This window comes from Eucyclogobius newberryi, unplaced genomic scaffold (genome assembly GCF_026437365.1).
Source record: "Eucyclogobius newberryi isolate DKJ021-1_F unplaced genomic scaffold, fEucNew1.0.hap1 SCAF_15, whole genome shotgun sequence".
Taxonomy (NCBI): Eukaryota; Metazoa; Chordata; class Actinopteri; order Gobiiformes; family Gobiidae; genus Eucyclogobius; species Eucyclogobius newberryi.
Genome location: NW_027315779.1, coordinates 30,974,910 through 30,998,737, shown reverse-complemented (window position 1 = coordinate 30,998,737; position 23,828 = coordinate 30,974,910). Strand labels below are relative to the sequence as shown.

Below are 23,828 nucleotides of genomic sequence, written 5' to 3'. Positions count from 1 at the left end.
AATACATCCAATTATCACGTAGTTATAAGCCGCTATCTACCCAAACCCTACATTATGCGCGGACAGCGCTGGATCTGCAGCGCGGGAAAGGGCACCGGGTTAAGATCACAACAGCAATGTTTCAATTTAAAGACAAGAACGAAGGAGGCAAATAATGCTCAATGCCTTTGATAATGTAGGCTGTGACAGAAAGCAGAGGAGGAGCTGTCAACGCCGGACAGGACCACTACCAGATCAGGACTAACCCAGAACTAAACCAGGTCTAATGCAGGGCTAAGCAATCTAGCTATTTAAATCAGGACTCACACGGGACAACATCCAATCTAAACATGTTTTAAACAGGTCTAACCCAAACCAGGACTCACATAGGACTGAACCAGATCTAAACAGAGCCACAAAAGGAGAAATTGTTGCAAAGGTTAAATCCTCAAATTTCAATTAAGCCTATTTTTTTCTTATATTTACTTTGCTCCTGTGCTTTTATTTTGAAAATACAAAAACATTAATTTACAAAGTTATCTGATTTCCCTCGCAAAATGCGACGCAATTCCTCTCAAATGCGGTGCATTTATCAGAAAAAAAGTGTTTTTGATTAGCAGCTTTTGCGATACAAAAATGTTTGTTCAATAGTATAACCAAAGCCCCTAAAAAAGCACTGATCACTCGTCAATCGATCGTCAACAACGCCATGACACAATGTAGGATGCTGTGTTGACTTGACAAGGTCCCGAGATCTGTGACAGATTGCGAGTCTGAAAATGGGAGAGCGGGAGGAGGGCGGAGGGCGATGAGGAGCGCTGGGTCTCGCTAATCTCACCCCTCGTCACCCTCCTCCCGCTCTCCTGGTGGCTCCTCAAGCTCTCCCGGTGGCTCCTCCCTCTCCTGTTTTCAGACTAGAACAGGCTTCAGAGAACCCCGAGGATATCTCTCTCATGTCCAGGACAAAACCAAGACGTGTTGTAGAACTCATTCTGATACAAACAGCTCATCGTCATCTGATGACGTGTCTGGTGGTGATATGTAACTTGTGAGTGTAATATGTAAATGTGACTCATGCAAATAGTCATCTGATCATGACATGGAAAAAAGTTGTAAATAAGGCCATCTGACTTGGTGTTCATTCACTTGTTCAACAACTACATTTAATGCAAGTTCTCTGTTTTATTTTGAAAAATGTTAAGTGTTTAAAAGGTAATTTGTTAAGAGTTTTAGAAATAGAATATTTACAAATACATTTGAAATAAATAATCTTGTTACATCAATGGAAAATATTGTTAGTCATTTTCGTTTTGCTATTCGACTTATCAAATTGCTATTCAAATTTGAAAAAAATTAACGGATTGTTTAGCAGCACTGCTATACCCTGAGATTGGGTTTTCAATTTGGTCCCAGTCCGCGCCAGTTTTACGCAGACTGGGACAAGGATTTTAGATGAATGTGATGTGACAGTGGTTATTCATCCGGACACTCCTCTCTAAGCCGGGCACATGAGTCTGCACGGTCCAGTCTTGCCCAGACCGCGCAGTAACAGGTGTCTAACACAGCGCAAAGAGCTTTAAAGGCCAATTCATACTTCCTAAGAAGCAAAAAAAAAATGTGACTGACTACCCGGAGACATTCTGAGTTATTCTTAAAGTGTGAATTCAAAGCTATCCAATGATGTGTCACTCATGCACATCTGATAATATTTGAGTAAGTTGTGGTCATTTGAATGTATACAACTCTCAAAACCTTTCACGGGGTTTAAAATTTTTCACCTGAATGAGCCCAGAGTCACAGGGGGGCTCATTTACATCTCATTGGGATAAGCCCTCCCCCTGTCACACTGGCAGCACCTTCCCCCTACAGCTGTCACTAAAGACTCAAGAGGAGTGTTGTTATGGATGTGAACTGGACTTGAATCAGAATTAGAAGTTACTATATTAAAATGGAAATACTTGGATTACAAAAGGCACTGAATAGAATCAAAGAATCAGAATGAGAATAGGGTTCATTGCATTTGTCGAGAAACATAATTCACAGGTGATTCAGTGCACCATCAATGGTGCACTGAATGATTCAACACAAACAACAAAAAGATAAGATAAAATAGCCTTTAATGTTACAACGCAGTAGATACAGGGGGAAAGGACAGATAACTTATAGGAAGTTTAAAAAACACTCTTAATAGAAGAACTCTTATAAACAGATGCCAGGGCCAGGTATACGAACTGCAACGGGTCCATGGCTTTGAATATATGAGATATGAGATAATAGATATGATATGTACACCACCAGAGTCCAATTACATCAGAGATCACATCCTCATCCTCTTCTACGTCTGTGCACTCTTCTGTGCTGTGACTCTCGGCTCTTGGCATCAAAGCTGTAAACAAATAACAGGACATTTAAGAAATGGCTAACTATTTCACATAAAACACTCATTAACTATTTTTTTTTTTTAACACAATGTGAGAGTTTCAATATAAATACCTGAAGTGCTGATAACTCTTGATCTTTGGAAGCCGTCTGAAGAAGTGGGATATTGAGGTGAGACTCAGGAGAGCTGTTTTCCACTCCCTGATGACAAGGGCGACACTGTAAAAAAATGAGAACAGAAGAAACATATCTTAAGCAGAGCGCAGCACTGAAGTTTTGCCAGGCTAATGTTTACACATTACAGTAGTCAAATAATATAAACTAACCTCAGCGATGTCTTCCAAAGTGTCAACCCTGGTCTTCATGTATGCTCGCTTGATAAGTCCAAAGCCGCAATCAGGGGAGAATTTGGTGTGGCCAGCAATGAGGAAGTGGATGTCCATTGTGTAGTGAAGCTTGGCCCCGTCTGCAGAGGGTAGTAGACAGAGAGAGAAAAGGAGATTAGATTAATACATATGACATTTGATTAAGACGTATATGTCTCTATAATTGCTATTCTGCATTTGCACTATCATTAGTACCTGCTGTGCAAAGTCAAAGCTGTAATGCATCCTGATGTCTTTGCTTGCTGGCGGTGAGGGTCCGAAAGACAGCCCATTAGATTCTGTTAGAGATCTGTGCGTGGCCTGCAGCTTCTGATGTGTGGGAGAAGCTGTTTCCACAGTGATCTGAAGCTTGATTTACAAACTGCAGGCTCACCTGAAAAACAGATGTTGCTTATGGTTAATTATACTCTAATCATTAAAACACGAAAATCACCAAAATAATGTTTTACACTTACCACGCTCCTTAGCAGACTTCATGTAGAGACAGGTCATGTCAGTCAGGGTGTCTTTGCCAATTCTGAAAAGGGGAAAAAAAGGATTAGGGTTAACAGTAATATGGGAATAACACGCTTCACAGATAACAGTTCACATTGTGACGTTAACGGTGTATTTAAGATGCAAAACGCGGAGATATTGGGACATCTGCCCTCGGCTAGCGATGCTAGCTAGCTCACTTGAGATAACACTGCGCGCTAATAACCGGTTTAGCACCATAAAACACACACAAAGCACGACCCACGGGTCAAGAAATACTACATAAGTATAGAATTTGTACAGACAAAACGCCGAAAAATAACCCGATAACATAGCAAAGTTTAGCTTACAACTTAGCTCCGAATAGCTGCGTTTAGCTCCGGGCTGCGGGGGTAACAGCCGGTTTAGCACCATAAAATAGACACAAAGCACGACCCACGCCGAAAAATAACCCGATAACATGGTGATAACAGCAAGTAGTCACATTAAGCCCGTATTGCAGAGTGCACTGAAGCAACATGTTAGCTTAGCATTAGCTCCACCGGAGCAGACAAGTAAGATTCTAAAGTGATCACGAGACCGCCTTAAAACACAGCGTTAAAGCAATAATTTAGTAGTAAAGTAAAAGTGTACCTGAGTAAACAGTTCCGTTCCAATGTAGTCCAGGAAATGTAAGCTCTGAAGACTGTGCTCTGCAGACGGTCTGGAGTAAGGAGAGGAGTAAGGAGAGGAGCACGCAGAGCACCAGCTGTAGCCATGCGGATCACAGCTGATTGGTGGAAAATGTAAACAACACGTTGGCTAGAAAAAGGTGACGCCCCCCAGGAGAGCAGGAAAAAGACCCGAAAACTCCACATTTTTAACAGCTTAATGTATACGTTTAAGACAACCAATAGTGTTATCTGAAGCACACAGGGGCTTATTCATAACTTCAACTAGCACATTCTGCAAAAAAACGAAAATCACAAATTTGGGGAAAAAAAAGTAAAATGCTGTTTTTCTCAGTTTCACCGAGGCCGACATGGTCCGACAATTCTCGTGGCGAGTCACATATGCTTCAAGCGCACGGACAGGACACAGCTGTTCGGCGGCAGATCCCGCACCAAAACGTGCAAGTTGTAGCGGCCAGTTGTGCCCCTCCGACAAAATCACCTTTGGAAAATATCCATATTCGGCCAAAGGGAAACCCCAGAGTTGTCGGGGTGCCAGCGAAAACAGGAGTCTGCCACGGACAAAGCCTGGAGCTCACTCACCTGTTTCGCAGAGGCCATCGCCAGAAGGAATGCCGTCTTCATTGACAGCCATTTAAGGACAACCTGCGACAGCGGCTCAAATGGAGGGGATCGCAACACCTCCAGCACCAGGATGCCAGGACCACAGAACGGGCGGGCGGATGCAAACGCCGGGCACCCTTTAGAAAAAGGGAAATGTCTTCGTTACGGCCAACCGAAAAACCATTCCACCCCACATGCCCACAAGAAATTGCGGCAATGTATACCTTCAGGGTAGATGGAGAGCGCCCCTGGCCAAGTAGGTCCTGCAGGAATGCGAGCACCGTTGACACAGCACAATGCACTGGATCCTAACCGCTTTTGCAACACCAGGCGTCAAACAGTTTCCACTTGCAGGAATACAGAAGACGGGTAGACCGGGCACGAGCATTGCTTATTGTGTTCCCAATCTCTCCGGCGTACCTCGAGAAGGTCAGGCCGGGCCCTGCAGCGGCCATACCCAGAGCTTCAGGCGCTTGGGATTAGTTGAGAGAGGAGATCCCGCCTGGGGGGGAGACGTCTCGCTGTGCTGCAGCAGAGCCTGCGCAGCAAAGGAAACCATGTCCTCCCCGGCCAAAACAGGGCCACTAGCAGGAGACTGTGGCCCTCCTGAAGGACCCTGAGAAGCGTCTGATGAATCAGGGGGAATGGGGGAAATGCATAGAGCATCGTCCTCGGCCAGTCGTGAGCCAGTGCGTCCTGACCCAGTGGGCTGGCCCTGTCCGCCAGCGAGAACCACCGAGGGCAGTGTGTCGTGTCGCGGGAGGCAAAAAGATCCACCTGTGCCCTGCTGAAGGTCTCCCAAATGTCCCTCACCACCTCCGGGTGAAGCTGCCAGTCCCCGGCAGCGGCCGATGGCGAGACAGGAAGTCCGCGGACACATTCCGAACCTCCGGAATGTGAACAGCGCTCAGACTGGCAAGGCGCGGGGTAGCCCAAGTCAGGACCCGTTGTGCAATCCTGAACAGGGTCACGACCCAGTGCCGCCCTGATGATTTATGTGAAAAACCACACTGGTGTTGTCGGACCGTACCGTACCATGACATGACGGCCGCGCAGGTGTGGCAGCAAAAAATGGCGCAGCGCTAGCTCGACAGCCAAGAACTCCAGCACATTGATGTGCAGCCTGCTCTGCCTCTGGGACCATGACCCTTGCACCATCCGTCCCTGCCATGTCGCAACCCAGCCTAGGAGGGATGCGTCGGTGTACACAACCTCCCGTCTGGAAGGAAGAGGCCCCAGCGGAACGCCCTGTGTCATAAAGGCCTCGTTCCGCCACCTGCATAGAGACCCCCGGCATTGGGGAGATACGGGTAGCCGCTGCCGCCTGTGATCCTGACGTGTGGGGTCCAGGTGTAGGCTGTTGAGCCACATCTGAAGGGGGCGCAAAGAGAGCAGCCCCAGAGGAACCACCGTTGCGGCCGCAGTCAGCTTGCCCAACTGCTTAGGAACGAGACGTAGGGAAGATAATTCCCCTGTCGAAAGTCCCGCAACATTCCCAAAATATCGTCCACCCGCTTGGGCGAAGGGCGTGCAGTCGCTGTATGGGAGTCGAGGACCATGCCATGAACGTTGCTACCTGTGACCGCACAAGGCAGCTCTTTGCCAAGTTCACTTGCAGCCCCAAGTTGGCCACGTGCCTGAGCACAGTCTCTGTATCTTGAAGTGCCTGCTCGTGGCTGGGCGCACAAATGAGCCACACGTCCAGATAGGGCAGAATCCGCAACCCCTGGGCCTGCAAGGGGGACAAGGCTGCAGCGACACACCTTGTAAACACTCGAGGGGACAGAGATAGCCCGAATGGCAGGACCCTGAACTGGAAGTGTTCCCCCCGGAAAGCAAAGCGGAGAAACTTCCAATGTGGCGGTGCACATTGGAACATGAAAATATGCATCCTTCAGGTCTACTGTTGTGAACCAGTCGCCTGGGGAGATCGCCTGGAGCACTTGTCTGACCGCCAACATCCTGAAAGGGAGCACCTTTAAAAACATATTTAGACCCCTGAGGTCCAGAACTGGGCGTAAATCGCCCGTCTTCTTGGGTACTAAAAAATATCGGGAATAAAAGCCCCCTGGATCCAGCAGGGGGTCCACAGGAACTATCGCCCCCTTGTCCAGCAAGGTGCGAATCTCCTGAGAGAGCGCCTGCGCCTTGGCCGGATCCTGAATAACAGTCATTCGGATCTGACCAGGAACAGGAGGCCGGCGGCGGCACTGCAGACGATACCCTTCGGACAGCGTGGCCAGCACCCAAATATCTGGGGAGTGAGCCGTCCAGTACTCCAGCTGTCCTGGGGAAAAATGTCCTACCGCCGGCCCTGTAACCTCATCTGGAGGCCCCTCGACCCCGCACGGGTTTGTGGGGGCGACGGCCGGGCTGTGAGGAACGGGACGCACGGGACGGACGAAATCCAAATCTTGGGGCCTGTTGCAAGTCCGAGCCATGAACGGGGGAGTGATGGGGCGGTGGTGTGTACCTCCGTGAAGAAACGGGAGAGGCAGCCTGAGCCGGTCGATGAGACCCCCGCCAACTGTTGCCGTGTACGGCAAGCCTGGGCCGTGCACTCTAGAGCCTCATGGGGGGCCGGGCCAAATAGTTCTCCGGGAAGAACTGGAACACCCCTCAAGGTCTTCCTACTGGCCTCAGAGAGCGGAGACTGTGCCAGCCATACTTGGCGGCGAGCTTGCACTAATGTAGAGAGCAGTCGCCCTAGTTCCCTTGACATGAGGGCAAAAGCCTGCAAGGAGGCATCAACCAGCCGATGTGTTGGTTGGTCCACATGCATCAGTGCCAAAACCATGCCATCTGAAGTAGGCCTCGAAAATGCCTTTGGGTCTGTCCAACAGGCATGCAGTTCCTTAATGTACTCCTTCGAGGGAGGAACTGCAAAGTGGGACACTGCAGCCTAGCGCCGAAAGAAGGCGCTAGAGGGTGCCGCCTCATCCCGCGAACATCCAGCTTTAAGCGGGAAAGTGCCGTCCGTAAAGCTGCTGTGACAGTGTCATCACTGTCGGCCTGAGAGCCGGCAGAGGCCAGTGAGCCAGATTCTGAAACTCTGGAGCTCAGAAGATCAGACTCCAGCTGAAACTGCGTGTCTGAAGCAGCTACAGATATGACATCATCATATACTGAGGCTGTGTCATGCCCCTCCTGCCTTTGTGCCACCACCCGACTGGCATCAGTCTGGAGTGTCTGGATAACTGCCCGCATTTGGGCCAGTTCAGATGTCAGCGTGCTCACTTGTGCCGCTAACTTCCCAGGGCCCTTCTTTTTCTTAAATGGGGGGCCGCCTTGAGTAGCCGTGGACGGCCGCTTGCGGCCCCCAGTCTGGCCAGCTGGTAACTGACTCGGAGGCGCCACAAACAACCAGTCTGAAGCGTTCTCGAAAGCCGCCAAGCGCGCCACGCGCACAGACCGCGGCATAACTGAACAGTTGGCGCAAGCATCATCGGAGAGTGCCTCCCGAAGATGATCCACTCCAAGACAAGCAGGGCAGAGATCATGCCCATCGTCAGGCTGCAGCGGCGCCAGGCAGGACTGGTAACACAGGGACTCCAGCATGATAAGACCGGAGCCAATAGAGTTGGGTCGAGCGGAACGCCACTAGCGACTCTTAAGATATAAAACCTCTTACCTACCCCGGTAAGAGGGGCGCAGCGGGGTCAGGTTGAGCAGTGAACGCCACAAATGACCCGTTACGTGAGGGGGAACCACGGGGTCAAGTCGAGCGGGGAGCGCCACTAATGACCCGCTATGTGAGGGGACACCACGGGGTCAGGTCGAGCGGGGAGCGCCACCAATGACCCGCTATGTGAATGAGATGCGCGGGATCAGATTGAGCCGAGCACGCCACTAATGACCCAATGTAAACACAAAACCAGCTACAGGTAACAACCAGGTCGAGCCGAAAACGCCACTGATGGTGTGTAACCGGCTGAAAACAAAGCAGTTCTGAACTAATGACCCGAACACGGCTATAGTTAGAACTTAGAGCCACGCGGCTGTATCTGTAAACCAAAACAAACGGCTTTGGCACAGATAAACACAAAACCGGGTACGATTGTACGGTTCAAATTCAACAAAAATCTACCGAGCGCACGGCTACGGCGAAATGCATTAAAGGGGTACTTACCAGTCGTAGAAAACAACGTAAATATACCTCCTCATTGCAACAGGTCCGACACGCTTGTGCAGCCCCAGGAGGGCGAGTGAACTCGCTGCACCGACTGTACCACAGTCACAGGGCTAATAGGCTACAAGCGGCAAAACGAACAAAACTTTGTGGGAAAACAGCAATATTAGCCGAACAACAACCACGTATACAACCTGCATGCGAGAAGGTGAAAAGGGACTGAGCTCCCGGTGTCACGTGACTATATAGACTCACGTGAGCCACCAGGGGGTCAAAGGTAACTTTTTTGTTATTAATTCTCGACCTGTGTATGCGCAAGGATGATCATCCAGTGCTTTATGCACCGCCTCTGGCGGTTAGTAGGGATGAAATAGAACCTCGCACTCATGCATGTTGACATGCACGTGCAGACCTGCTTTTCTTTTTTTTCTCAATGAAGCGGAGTCAATTAAATGCCTACCCCATGTGACAATTCATACATGCCACTTTTCATCCCTGAAATGCATTGAAATAATAAAAGTACTAATAAAAGAATTTCACAGCCAATGCAATGTGTGTAAGATTCACAATCTGTCCTGGAGCAGAAGCGTGACATGTGAAGCTGGTTGGTGCAGGTCATCACTGCCCGTGTGTTCGATTTTAAACCTGCTGTGATGAGTGTCACTGGTCGCTGTTGTTTGTCGCCTCCCTTGTGTCGAGCTCATTATGAAGTAGGATATAGCTTTAAGAGCTGAGTATGTACTCATGAGAACATGAGTACATAACCATGTAAAATTTGACATTAATCGTTTGTGTTATTTGTGTGGAGACAGTAACACGACTCGAGAGCACTAGTTTCAAAGTGTATTAGTTACGATTCTGGCCATTCACAGAATGCATTCGTTGCTTCACTCCACCTCATATTTTGGAATAATCACATCTTTTTTAGAATTCCACGCCCTGCGCTGTCATCAATTGCGCTAAGTGCCAGATGTCAGGAAATTGGCTCCACTGCGCCCACGTTAACACTAAGGCCGGGGGAAAAATACGGCCCATTCAGTGCTTAAAGCATTGTCTCTAGCGACCATCCGGAATTCATAGAACCGCTCTTACATTAGTAACTCTCAATTTAAACAGGTTCAATAGTCCTAATGATTTTTCTACAATCGTTTAGAACTGCCCCACAAATCTGATAGGTTTGCACCCTGCAGTAAAGACACAATTGCGGAATCATCTGCAAACTTTTCTGTGAGGTGATTCTCATGCTGACTTTGAAAAATTAATTCAGAACTAATTCTCGTTTACAACAAGCACCTGGTCAAGGTAGCAGCAGAGCAACCATGACTGTGATACAATAGAAAATAACATGCAGATAAAACATTTAATCTTTTACACATCGTAATAAAAAAATATGAAAGAGTAACTTAAAACCAGGTAAACTTTTAAATTTAGTACAATATGTCAAGTATTTGTATCAAAGCCATTATGTATTACAGATGTTTACAGTAAAAAATCTCTACTGACCATATTTAGTGTTAAAGAGCTCTCTGACTTGCTCTCTCAGCAGCCCTTTCTCCCCCATTTGGCTCACATTTTCTTCATCTGAAACACAGAAATACAGTCGCCATTACATTTGTAAGAACAGAAAATTACAAAGAATTCCATTTTGCTCAATGCATCAAAACATTATAAATAAAATTGAATTCTCAATAAATGAAGCAAAACATTTTGAACAAACTTATTTCATACAGTACAAGGTAGAGATATTTTGGCATATTTGTGAGTCATTTAAAGAAGACATGCGTTTGTCTGCTATATAGTTATAATCTCAAGCTCTTTACCTATGGGACAAACGAAGTGGAGATTATGGGGAAATTGGCAAAGGAAAACAAATTGGCTTCAGAATTCTTGCCTCACTTCAAATAATAATAAAACTGTGTTAATTTTATACCCCTCCAGGTACATAACATTTTAGTTAAACATCAGAAATTTTCAGAATATTAAAAAATTATGCATTCTTTGTATTGTTACTAGCCTTTCTAGCCTTACTAGGAATTTTTGAGATCGTGTCCAGGGACTACAGGCAGAAATTAGCAACTTTGCTGATGGTGGTGCCGAGGAAGCGGAAGGAATCCACGGTGGTGATGGGGGAGTCTGTCAAGGTGAGGGGGGGCAGAGGTTGCCACGGTGGGGGAGGTAGTCTCAAACCGTGAGTTAAAGGTGTTGCGTTCTTCTGTCAGTTTGCGGACATTTGCAGCGCCTCTTCACACACAGGTTCTCTGACAACAACCCGCTTGTTGTTGTCAGAGAGAGAGAGAACTGCTACTTCTGTATTGTACTGAGATCTAGCGCTCGACACCTCCCTGCTTATTCCATACTTCGCACCTTTGTAGCGCTCTCTGTCACCAGCAATGTGTGCTGCCTCCATCTGCTGCCTAAACTGTCTCAGTGTTGGTGTGAACCAGGGTTTGTCACTGTTAAAGTTGACTTTGGTGTGTGTTGGTATGATGATGTCCTCACATAATCAAATGTATGACATCACAGTGTCCGTGTACTCATCCAAACTACCTGTGGCAGCTCTGAAAACCTCCCAGTCTGTAATGTCCAAACATCAACATAGCTCCTCCACTGCTTCATTGGTCCACTTTTTAGAAGTTCTCACTACAGGTTTGGAGAGCTTCAGCCTCTGTCTGTATGTGGGGATCAGGTGAACCGTGATCTAAAAAACCAACAGCAGCGTGGGCCATGGCGTGAATGGCGTTGCTGACTGTTGTGTAGCTGTGATCCAGCATGTTTGGATCTCTGGTCGGGACTTTAATAAACTACTGTCTTTACGTTGGTAGTTCATGATTGAGATTCCCCTTGTTAAAATCGCCCGGGATAATAAACATGGGAGTCCGGGAAGGTTTGCTCCGCACACAAAACCTGGTCCACCAGCATGCAGATTTATGCTGTAATTATGAAGGCTACGTAAACTGCACCCAATCTATGTCCACTGCAACACCAGGGCCACCTGCTCCCTAGCTTCAATCAATGCACCAAAGTTACTCCTCCCCGTGGCACGGCGCACCTCCTCTGCTCTAGCATTTTACTTACTCTTTCAATCATATTAAATTAATCTTTTTAGCTTGCTTGCTTTCAGTGTCAAATTTTCCATGGGACTTTGTATCTTGGGACTTGTGACTACTTTTTCAACAAAATTGGCAGACATAGGTACAACAGATCTAAGTGATCGTGCTCCTATTTACATCACTGTAGATCTGGAACAGAAACAAACACACTTTGGAGATTTAATGCTTGTCTACTCAATTACCCACAATTTGTAAAAATAATGACTAAAGACATTGAGACATATGAAGAGGAAAATTAATTATGGTGAAGTTTCTCCACCCATTCTCTGGGATGCAGCAAAGATGTAGGTACAGGTAATTAAAAAAGACAAGGGGTGAGATTAAGATAAAATAAAATAATCCTTTAATGTCCACACATGGGGAAATTTCGTTGTTACAACGCAGTAGATACAGGGGGAAAGGACAGATTATAGGAAGTTTCAAAAAACACTCTTAATAGAAGAACTCTTATGAACAAAACAAAAGACTCTTATTAACAAAACTCCTCTCATATCTTAATAGGGAATGGAGGGGGGGGAAATAAAATAAAATAGATAAATAAAATAAAAAGATAAGGATAAAAATAAGATAATAATAAAATAATAATAATAAAGTAAAGTAAAAATAGCTAGCATAAGACTAAATAATACTAATAGTAAGTCAGTAAACAAAATAAAACACTCTTAAGTCATAATTTTAAAAAAAATGCTCGTCACCAAACAAAGATAATAATATCTTTGTTTTGAACCACTTCCATAAGGAAGTGGTTCACATTTTCTAAATTATTGGCTTGGAAGCTTACAAAACAACAGACAGGAAAAAAAAAAAAATCTAAATATGAGATAATGTAATTTTAACCAAACAAGAAAAAATACAGTGATCGTTTAAACTATCGTAATTTTTTTAACTTTAAGCCGCTACTTTTTCTCCACGCTTTGAACCCTGTGGTCATTATAACGGTGGATCTAATTTATAGATTTTTACCGGCAAACGGCCACCGGGGGGCAATCTAGCAGGAAGAGCAAGCATTTGACACGCTATAGAAGACGTCAGTGGAAGCAGTGTCCAAGGGATACATGTGTTTTATATATTTTAAGCTTCAAAACGCTGTGTGTTTTATTACAATCAGACTCATATTCACAAATATATTGCTCTAAGAGAATCTAGACTCGGCAAAATGCAAAGACACGCGGAGCGCGAACATGCGATATAGAGGTCTGCAGTGTAAAACCTACAGCATTGAAATTAAACTTTCTTGACCAGACCTGACTCAACGGTCAAAAGACAACCCTGCATCACTACCATGGAACATATTTCTGTGTAAGTATCTCATTTTACAACATAACACTCACTCGCTAAGCAACAGCTCAGGAGCAGATGATCCAGATGTGAAGACACATACACAGGTAAATCAGCTCACACAGAGTAACCAAGGACAGAGGGGACAGTAGTGATGTGTTCTTTGTTTGATAAACTTCAAAAAGCTGTGTTTTATTACAAACCAACTCAACTCATATTCAATGAGAAATTAGTCTAATTAGTCCTGCAGCACAACGGACCTGGGCACCTGCGGTTTATGGTGCGGCCCGTATATGGACAAGTTCCATTTTCTTCCAACATTTCGTGCATGCAGCTTTTATTCAGGAGCGCTGTGTAGCCCATCGTTTTGGAAACTCTCAATTTACCCGCTATGACTGAAGAGCAAAACAAAAAAAATACGGTAGGTGCTGAAATAACAACTACTGAAATTGAAAGTGCAATGAAAAGACTAAAAAACAATAAGTCTCTAGGGAGTGATGGGTTCACCTCACCTCAGTGTAGTATAAAGCTCTAAAAGACAGACTTACTCCTTTGCTTTCATCAACTTTTAACTGGATCCTTAAAAAAGCTCAGATGGAAGCCATCATATCTTTAATACTCGGGAAGGACCTACTATGGACTATCGTGTATACGCCTCAATTAAGAATGGAACAAATCCTCCGAAATTTAACTCACAGAATTTAAGACAATCTTTACACATAATGAACCATATACGAAGACAACAATACTGTAATAATAAGTCTGGACTCTGAGAAAGCTTTTGACTCTGTTAGCTAGCCCGTGAGAGCGAGAGAATACACACCCTGAGGTTTATGCCAATTCTTTTAACAACTTTTGACCCCACATCCCTTCTTCCATTCTGATGATGCTGCCTCAGTTTGGTGACCATCGGATAAACGCCCAGGAACACTGCTGTGGCTTAGCTGCTGTGCATAGAACAAATATGACAAACTCTCTGCTGTAGCAAAGAAAATTGTATTTGCCTAATTTACTTATCTTTTTTCTATTCCGATATCATCTGGGTTGTTGTTTTTATGCAAAACTGCAAATATGGAGGAGTGCATTATCAGCTGCCTGGGATAGGTGCAGGTCATTAAATTGGTTGTTAGCTCAAGCCAGTCGATCAAAGCATCTATAAAATGCCGTACTTTGCATGCAGGTTTTGAAGATTTTAACTCTGACCTTCCTTTAAAGCTAGGGTTTGGACTTACCTGGGATCAAAGCATATGTCTTCTTCATTAAAGTTACACGACGAGGAGCTGGAAAAACAATTATTTTTAATTTCTTCAAATGTAGCACACAATTTTGCATCTCAGAAAAAGAAGGTTAATCATTCTCAAACCTGGTTTTGGAATGAGTCCTTGAAAGGGTCTGTAAAGAACAAAGTCAAGTAGTAGTCATATTCTGACAAGACAAACTGCAGAAAGTGCAGGACATACTTGGTGATGGTGAAGTGGATTTTATCAGCCACAGTTAGAATCCTCTCCAGGTTCTGGGAACCAAACGTACAGGGTTTCCTGAAGGGGATTCCAGGGGGCAGGCCCTCGATGATTATAGAGTCTGGGTTGTTCTTGATCCGCTTGTAAGGCACTTGAACCGGATACTTAATCCCCAATGCCTCCCCATACTTCCGGTTGAAAAGATCTTGGACCTGCTCTCGAAGAGTGTTGGCAAGGTCAATACGAGACAGTTTGGATTCTAGGCACTCTAGGGAAGACACAGAAAAGACTTCATTACAATTATAAGATAAGATAATCCTTTATTGTCCCACATGGGGAAATTTCATTGGTGCAACGCAGGTAGATACAGAGGTAGATACAGAAGAAAAGAACAGATCACTTATAGGAAGTTTGAAAAAACACTTTCAGTAGAAGATCTCCTATAAACAAAAACTCCCATAGACAAAACCCAACAAGGGATGGAGGGAAAAAATAATAAAGATAAAAATAAATAAATACATAAATACCATTGCAATATCAAACGTCTAATAATATGTTTAGGACTTAAAATGTAAAAGTTGGTGCTGCCCTGTGGTCGAGTGGTTAAGTCACAGCACACGCATGCCAGTCTCCAAGTGCAGCCGGCGGTGTTGTGAGTTCGAATCCCAACTCCGACAATTAACTGCATGTTTTTCCTTCTCTCTCATTCCATTTCACCCTGTCAAATAAAGCCTACGAGCAACAAAATATGTTTGGGTGGTGGTGTGCTCAATTATCAATCCTGAAATTGCAACTTTTTAATGCTAGAAGCCAACGCTGGGTGTACACTGACTCCAGTGCAGGTCTGGTTCGGAATAAGAGCGAATCTACTGAAAGAATCCACAAGTCTATTTTTCCAGACACTGCAGCGTTCCGGTCTAGTTTCAAGGTCATTAGACAAGTGTTCTTTCACAAAAAATGTGAATCTGCATGGCTTTTGTCAAATACGGACCAGCGTTAGGGCTGCAAGAACTAATTGGTCATCAATTAGTTGTCTCAGGGCTCAGATTAAGGATTTTCTCTTGTATAGCAGTGCTGCTAAACAATCCATACATTTTTTCAAATTTGTGTAGCAATTTGATAATTTGTGTAGCAATTTGATAATTGCATAGCAAAAAAGTGACAAACAATCAATATTTTCTGTTGACGTGAAAAGATTATTTATTTAAAATGTATTTGTAAACATTCTATTTTATAAAAAAGTCTTAACAAATTAACTTTTAAACACTTTTTAAACATGTTTTTTCAAAATAAAACAAAACTTATCAAATAAAATTAGTTGTTGAACAAATTAATGAACACCAAGTCAGATGGCGTTATTTACAACTTTCTTCCATATCATCATCCATCAGATTACTATTTGCAGGAGTCTCATTTACATATTAATTGTCTTTACACTCACAAAAAATATGTATTAAGCTTCTGATGGAAAAATAAAGGTTGTTGTGGCGTCCATCATGGTGTATTTATTGTGTTATTCAAATTGTACCGCTCTATTTGACGTTCCATTCCAGCTATAAAATGTTTCCATTTGTGGTTTTGCTATTTGATGACGGTTCCTAAGTACTCGTCTCGGCTCCAGCTGCACATTTGATGACGGTCCCCAAGTACTCGCCCTGCTCGCTTTGGCTGCACATTCGGATCAGTGTAATTTGCTGCGCCCAAAATACGCATCTGATTTTTAAAACGAGGTTGTAGTCACTTGGCAGTGTAAATATGAGTATTTTGGCATGTGAATGATCTGCAAAGACTTTTACGTTTAAGAGCTATTGACCTCGGAAGTCCGAGGTCAATATGACGCTAACTTTATTGCACTGTGGCGCCTCCTGCTTTCAGACTCGCGATCTGAGACAGCAGCGGGACTCGTCATGCCAACACAGCGTCCTACATTGTGTAATGCCGTTGTTGACAATTGATTGACGAGTGATCAGTACTTTTAGGCGTTTGGTTAAACAATTGAACACACATTTTTGTATCGCAAAAGCTGCGATACAAAAACTTTTCTGAAGAATGCATCGCATTTGAGAGAAATTGCGTCGCATTTTGCGATGCGATACCGCTTATTCTGAACCCTGTGTCTTCTAGAAAACCTTTACAGTTAGATCATTCCCTTTATTATATGAAATGGACATAAAAAGGCATATTTTAAAGTTCTAAAACATGATTCTGCGTCTAATAACATGATACCATATTTTGCTTAAGTTCCTGAATGCACGCTTGTGCAAAGATGGTACAGAGTACAGAGTTAATCATACGGGCATATGTCTGAAGTCAGTGTACACAAGGCGCAAGTTACAGCTCAGTGCCCTCATTTATCAAGCCCGGTACACACCAGGTGCGAAAAGTTTGGGAAGAGGTGGGCAGAGGTGAAATAGCGTCACACAGGGTGAGTTGGTCAAATGGGACCATTATCAAAAAAGTTAATTCAGTAAAACCAAAAGTAAAATGTGCTTTACAATCTTTGTGAGGGTACGCACAATCAAATGACAGACCCTTTATGTGCAGTAGCGTATGCTTGCACCACACGCACATTATGACAGATTACTAACAGAATGGGTCCCAAGTTTTTTTTAATATTTACTTAAATACGTGCTACAGGCTGCGTTGCGGCACGCCCTCAGATAAGTAGAGCAGCGCCTTGTCAAGGTGTCTGTTTAAACTCCTTTAAACAGACACATTCTCCTTTGCGGGCCTCCACCTTGCTGATTAGTGGTTTCACCTCCATCTCGGAAAATTTCCCTCTCTGCGTCTCACCCTTATGAATATGCAAAATATGTTAATTAGGTGATACCATATATGGTATATTAGGGTGGGCTCAGTAAGGAAATTTATGAGGAATTGGCACTGAGCCGATGTAAGGTGGGTTGGGATTTAGAAAGAGGAAAATGGTTGCAGGTGTGCTGCAGAGGTTTTTTTCTTTTTTTTTGCGATCGTGACATTTTGTTCTTTCCGGTACGCACTCTTTCAAGTACAATTTGACACACTTTTTATAAATGAGGCCCCAGATCTCCAGATTAGAGATAGAGAAGTTTAATATTGTGGAACATTCCAGGCAAAGCAATAACATCTCCATGGAGACAAGCAGGATATAGACCCTCATAAAATTTGCATATTCTGCTATAACACTTAAAACATTGCATCTGGTTCGTCCAATGCTATGTCCATATTAAAATAAATAATACATTAAAAAAGTTACATAATGTATCTTTATAGTCAGTACTAGATCAGACCCCCGCTGGCTCACGAAAGTCAGAATTGGCTCCAAGATGGCGGCCCTTGTGGCGGCCCTCTGAGGTTAGGGTTAGGGACAAGAGAGCGGATTAGGACCTAAGAGAGAAAATTATTGCCTGAGCTGTATCAGCGGGACCGGTCTTGGTCGCCACCATGTTGGGGCCAGTAACTTCCGTTTCGGTCACCGCCATATTGGAATTCTGACTTCCGTGAGCCAGCTGGGGTCTAATCTAATGCCAACCCATTTTCATGGGGTTTGGACATTCAGTTAACCATTTACATAATTTCAGTTTTTAGATTAAAGTAGTGACTCATACAATAGATTTAGGATTTCTAAAGGCGATCAATATCTATTGCGACATTTACTATTTTCATATATATTTTTTATTTTACTCTCCTTCAACAATGACTCTATTGAACCTGTGCAACAAAAAATATGAGGCTGTTTCTGATGAATGTTTGAGGCCCAATTGAACACAATAAGGCCACATTGAAGGCAATAGGAAGACTAGAAAATAGAGATTCAAAGATACCGGAGAAGCCAGGCCTCTTGGAGTAAGCTGCAGCATCCTCACTTGCAGCGGTCTTCTTTCCCTCTTGTACTGTGGAAAATATATACATAAGTATGTTAAACATTTAAAGTTAAGATACTGCTACTCAAAGTGGTTAATCTAAGTACAAAGCTGTGCCAAGGGGGGCCCGAGACGTTTGGACAATACGCATGACAGACATGTTTTGAGCAACAGAAAAATGCCAACACAGGAATAATCCCTAAATACGGGAAATCCGCAGAGGAGTGGGTCAGTTTACCTGTGCTCCTTACACACATTTGCCGTGGGTTTAGACCGAGTCACGGCTTTGGCTCTATAGGTGCAATATGTGTTCTGTACCGCTGCGCGACTCTGTCCCGCCTCTGTCTCTCGTCTGTCCCTAGTCCAGTGCTTCTCAATTAGGAAGAAGAAAACACTTAGCGCCCCCCCTACTCTTCGCTGCGACTGTAAATACGGCGGGCGTGTAAACTCCGCACCCCCGATATGTTAGCCAAGCAAAGTGTGTGTTTTATTGATGTGTAATTTATTTGGCTTCATGCTGTCCGCTGCCAACATTTGAAGACACAGTAGACACACAGGTCTTTCCTCGTCTCCCACCTTAGTCACAGTGAAGCAAAGCGCTACATACGCTTCGTCATATTTCCTTGTCTTATTAGCTTTTGGGTGACTTTTGTCTGTTTCGTTATAAGGGATGTCACAATATTCATTTTAGTCACAATTATCATGAGGAGAAATATCACGATTGTACGATTATTCACAATTATCAGAAAAAAGTAAGGAAACATTTATATTGTATTTTTTCAAAATAACAATTAACTTCCCTAGTCTTCAATACAGGGGATTAATTTAAAAATATGGCTACAAAAGGATTAAATAATATAAATGTATGGTTATTGGCCCCTCATTATAGTTCTTTTAAGCATTAAATCATTTATTAGTGAGATCAGCTCAAGGGAGGGGCTTGAAACTTTGAGAAATTCACTTTCCATTGGCTCACGCCAACAAGAAACAGATTTGAGAAGAATAAAAAAGCATTTACAGGTAAGATTACGCTCTGGAACTACCTGTCTCCTCTTCTCTCTTTCCCTCACTCTCCTTTGAGCTTGTGCATTCCGTGGCTCCACTTTGGACTCGCACTGAGCTGCTTTGCGCTCCATCGCCGTCAGCGGTGGGGCCCCTTGCATTGCCTAAGATAAAAAATGCATTAAAAAAAAACTACTCACGCTGACTGACCTCCATGTGTAACAAACCGGTCGTTCAGCGCGTTTATTCAGTCTTGTTGACACGCTGAGCCAGATTCCAAAATCTGGCTGCTCTGGTGGCGCGTCCGACGCTCAAACGCCCCCGACGTGTTGCGTCCGACGCTCAAAACACAGGATTTGCGCCGCAAAAATACGTGTCCACATAGACTTTGTAAACTGGACGCTTTGACGCCACGGAGTGAATGGGCCATTAGAAAATTCAAAATGGGGTCACACGCGCCCCCCCCAGGCATCGCACTGCGCCACCCCACTATTTGAGAAGGACTGCCCTAGTCTGTTTCTCAGTGTGTGCTACTATCCTGGCTCACTTCATGCTCCTTTCCTCCCTCCCATTTGCAAGTCTTGCTTTTAAACTTGCTCAACGTCTGACCTCTTATTTGGCTATATAAAGCATATCTGAAGAATATGAGAATGCCTATGCATTCAGTTCCTTTCCTGACCTGCCCTGTCTGCGCAGCTGAGGAGAAGATATATTTGTAGAGCATCAAAGCTCTGTGTTTGCCATTTCTTCATAGCTGCAAAGCACCAACCAAAGAAAGACAGTCACAGTCTGTGAATGACGACCTATATTCAAGTAATTGAGTAAGATCGGTTTCAATCCAAAATCACCAATATCAGTCCGTGATGGTTACGCTCTGGTAATTAAAGAGTTTTAACTCTGTGCTGCCCGGTGGTTGAGCATGGTTATGGTGGCAGCTCCACGTGCAGCTGGCCGTGGTGTTGTGAGTTTGAATCCTTGCTTCAACAATTTACTCCATGTCCTCCCTTCTCTCTCACCCCCTTTCACACTGAGCTGTCCAGTCCAATAAATAAATAAAAAATCCAAAAAATCCTTAAAAAAACAGAAATGAAATAAGAAAGATTTAACTCTGCTGTCCCTTCAGAAACTGGAGGGAAAAAACAGAGGCTTTCTGCTGCTATATTCTAACAGAACTGACTGTAAACCTTAATTGAGGCTTTATTCTGAGTCAAAAGACCCAGAACAGACACAATTACAGACTTTTAAAAGCTCTAGAAAGGTTTTAGACCAAACTTATAATTAAATATAAGCAATCTGCAATAAATGCAAGGTTTTTTTCAGACATTATTTGACTAGTTTAGAAATGTTTACTCCAAATAACTTGAGTGTGAGAGGACACAGAACCAGTATCGGCGCGCCACTAAATTCTACCCAAACAAATCTTATCGGCCATCGGTTGCTCTGATTGCAAAATAATACTAATAGTACTGGCATGAAAATCCCCATTGGTCAATCTCATAAATCATTTGAAGTACCTGAGTCTGGAAGAGATGGCAGCTCTGACTTAACTTGTTCTGTCAACAGTTCAGGCCTATGTGTAAAAGAAAAACATCAGAGTTATTTGAAAAAAAATCTGTTTTGTTATATTCTTTCACCTTTTGATTACAAACTGGATGTCAGAGCTAACAGCCAGGATCTTCTTTAGCTTAGTCACTCCGAAGCAGTTGGGTCTACGCAAGGCGATTCCTTGAGGCAGCCCGGTGACATACAGCTCTTCTGGATACATCTGGAACTTAGAGTATGGAACCTTACAGGGCTCATGGAGACCAAGGGCCTCAGCTGGGGACACAAAATCACAGTTTGTTTAAAACATTTTTGGAAACCAATGGGGCAAAAAAAACCTTGCAATTGTTGCAAAATTTGCTGCAACACAAACAGAAAAACCAAGTTTGAGTATTAAAATGTATTGCTCTTTGTTTAACCAGGAAAGTCCCACTGAGATGTAGCTCATGCTCAAAATGCAGCTTTACTTTCACATGCTACATTTGTAAGAGTTTAAGTGTACTCAATTGGGCGAAACATGTCATAGACCAGAGGTCTGCAACTCTTAACAGCTGAAGGGCGTTATTGGCCTGGTTCAAATCAAATTAAGTCAGAAACTGTATTTCACCCACAAAACAATGAGACAAAGGGGTGAATTTAAATACACTTTTACAAGACGTAAAATATATATATGTATATATAAAATGTAAATATATATATATATATATATATATATATTGTTTTTGCTCCTTATGAGCCATCAGGAGGTCATTCAGACACATGTATATGCTTTTCTGTTTTATTTGGAAGAAGTTCTAAATGTTACGTTTTATTTTTGGTTAACCTGAAGTTGCAACGTTCCTCACTTCCGGTTAAGCGCTAGCCCAAAGTCAAGCACTTTCTACAACCTGTGTCCTGAGCCAGCACAGCCTCTATGTTGGTATTGAATATGAATAATACAAACAATGTCTCTGCACTTAGAACGCACCATTTGTATGTTGTTACGTTTTGAGGTTGTAAAGCAAATGCCGCTAATTTGTGTGTTTAGCCATGTTAGCGCTGTACGTTAGCTTTAGCATATTAGCGCCGTATGCTAGCGTTGGCATTAGCATGTTAGCTCATATTCACATTCACTGTGAACATGTTTGTAATGAGTCTTGATTGTGATTGTATTGTACTTGTATTAGTCCAAAAACCAGGTCAGCTCATACACTCTATTCTATGTTTCTTGTTTACAGTTTTACCATTCATTCTTCATGCCATATATATATATATATATATATATATACATATACACACACACACACACACACACGCGGCCGTGAAAATGTTCCATGAAGTAGTGTAAAAGTTTGTGCTGTTTGTGAGGAAGAGGTGATGTAGGCGGAGGGATTAGAGGCGTGCTCTTCGCGGTGGCTCGTACCGCGCGGTCGCAAGGGGGGCGAAGGCCTTTATCGCCGCATGCGGCTTTAATTATTATTATTATTATTATTATAAATAAAATTAAAATAAACAGAAAAACAACTTTTACTAACTTAAAAAAAAAAAATATATCTTTGGGGTAACTCACCATACTTGGTGCTAAAAAGACTGTCCACTTGTCTTCTGAGCTGAAGAATCATCTCCCCAATGTCCTCCTCTGAAGGGCCAACTGAACAAAAACACAATAAACATGACAAACCTGCATGCAGACATTATTTGCTCATAATGTTCCTGAATTGATTGATTCGTTGAATGGCACACACATTAATACTGTACAGTGTTTTATCAACCAAAATTAACATACATTACATTTAAAAAACAAAGCTCTCAGTGCACGGCCCATGCGCATCTCTGAGCTCACAGTGCGTGTGGATTAGACCCATTAAATAAAGAAACATAAAAGATGTATTCTATAATACATCTTTTTTGTTATTCCACTGCTTCCAGCCCCAGGTTGAGATTTGGAGGGCTGGTCTTTATGTTAGATATTTTATCCAATCATATTCAGCCATCATGTGTTGCCAGGGGTCTAAAATCTGCCCTCAGGCCTTCAGACTCAACACAGAGGGTGCTTGTAGCTTAAAGTGAATGGAAATGAAAAGGATGTGTCAACCAATCAGCTTTAGAGTTGGCTATTGTACGTCTGCTGGTTGTTAACACCAGCAGGTGGTAACAACCAGCAGGTGGCACCTTCTAGGAGGGTTGGCACTAGGTCATATAGGGAATTGGAAAGGAAGTGACGAAATCCAAGATGGCGGCGCTCTTGCGGCCCAAATCACCTGCGGTTCACCATTTTGCTAGACGGTTTTGGTACACCTGGTGGTGAGAGAAATAAATTTACAGTCTCGCAGCTTAGAGACACGACTTTGTGCAAAGCGTTCGAGGGTTCGATACCTGCACGGAGCTTTATTATCTCAAGTTTAAACATTTTTTGCAGTCTAGTTTGTTTTGGGATGAGTTAGCTACACTTTTGCTAATACAAAGTCATGGTATAAACTAGTTTTAACCAAACGAAGTAAACCTAAAACTTAGGGTTAGGTTTAGGGGTTAAGGGTTAGGTTTATGGGTTAAGGGTTAAGGTTAGGGTTAGGGTTAAGGTTAGAGTTAAGGTTAGGGTTAGGGTTAAGGTTAGGGTCAGGGGTTAGGGTTTAGGGTTAAACCCAGATCCATGTGATTTACATTTTCACAATTCTTTGTTTTACATTCAATGCACGCCCATTTAAATTGTTTTTCAGCAAGACAACACCGCCAAGAACTCATTGTTTGGTCCTTGTACACATCAAATGCATCGTAAACTTGAGGTTTGGACCCAAGAGTGAACATTATTGATGGATCAGCAGAATTAGCGGGACCGTTCGCCATGTTTACTACGGTCGACCACCTGTTTACTTCCGCCCGGCTCCTGCCATGTTGTCCTCGCCATGTCGTCACGGGCATTGTCGTCACTTCCTCCTTTCCAATTCCCTATATAACCTAGTGCCAACCCTTCTAGGAGTGCACGTCTTTTGATTG

General features: G+C 43.6%; 1 protein-coding gene across 1 annotated transcript in view; it reads right to left on the bottom strand.

The window, feature by feature from the left end:
- Positions 1 to 23,828, bottom strand: part of gtf2ird1 (GTF2I repeat domain containing 1) — an 88,901-nt gene that overhangs the window by 11,563 nt on the left and 53,510 nt on the right. The window contains exons 16-23 of the mRNA XM_072446963.1: positions 22,405 to 22,485; positions 20,948 to 21,131; positions 20,828 to 20,883; positions 18,273 to 18,341; positions 14,470 to 14,737; positions 14,373 to 14,401; positions 14,242 to 14,289; positions 10,125 to 10,202 (exon numbers count right to left, since the gene is read on the bottom strand). Of these exons, the coding sequence (XP_072303064.1) occupies positions 10,125 to 10,202; positions 14,242 to 14,289; positions 14,373 to 14,401; positions 14,470 to 14,737; positions 18,273 to 18,341; positions 20,828 to 20,883; positions 20,948 to 21,131; positions 22,405 to 22,485 (813 nt within the window). The remainder of the gene's footprint in view (positions 1 to 10,124; positions 10,203 to 14,241; positions 14,290 to 14,372; positions 14,402 to 14,469; positions 14,738 to 18,272; positions 18,342 to 20,827; positions 20,884 to 20,947; positions 21,132 to 22,404; positions 22,486 to 23,828) is intronic.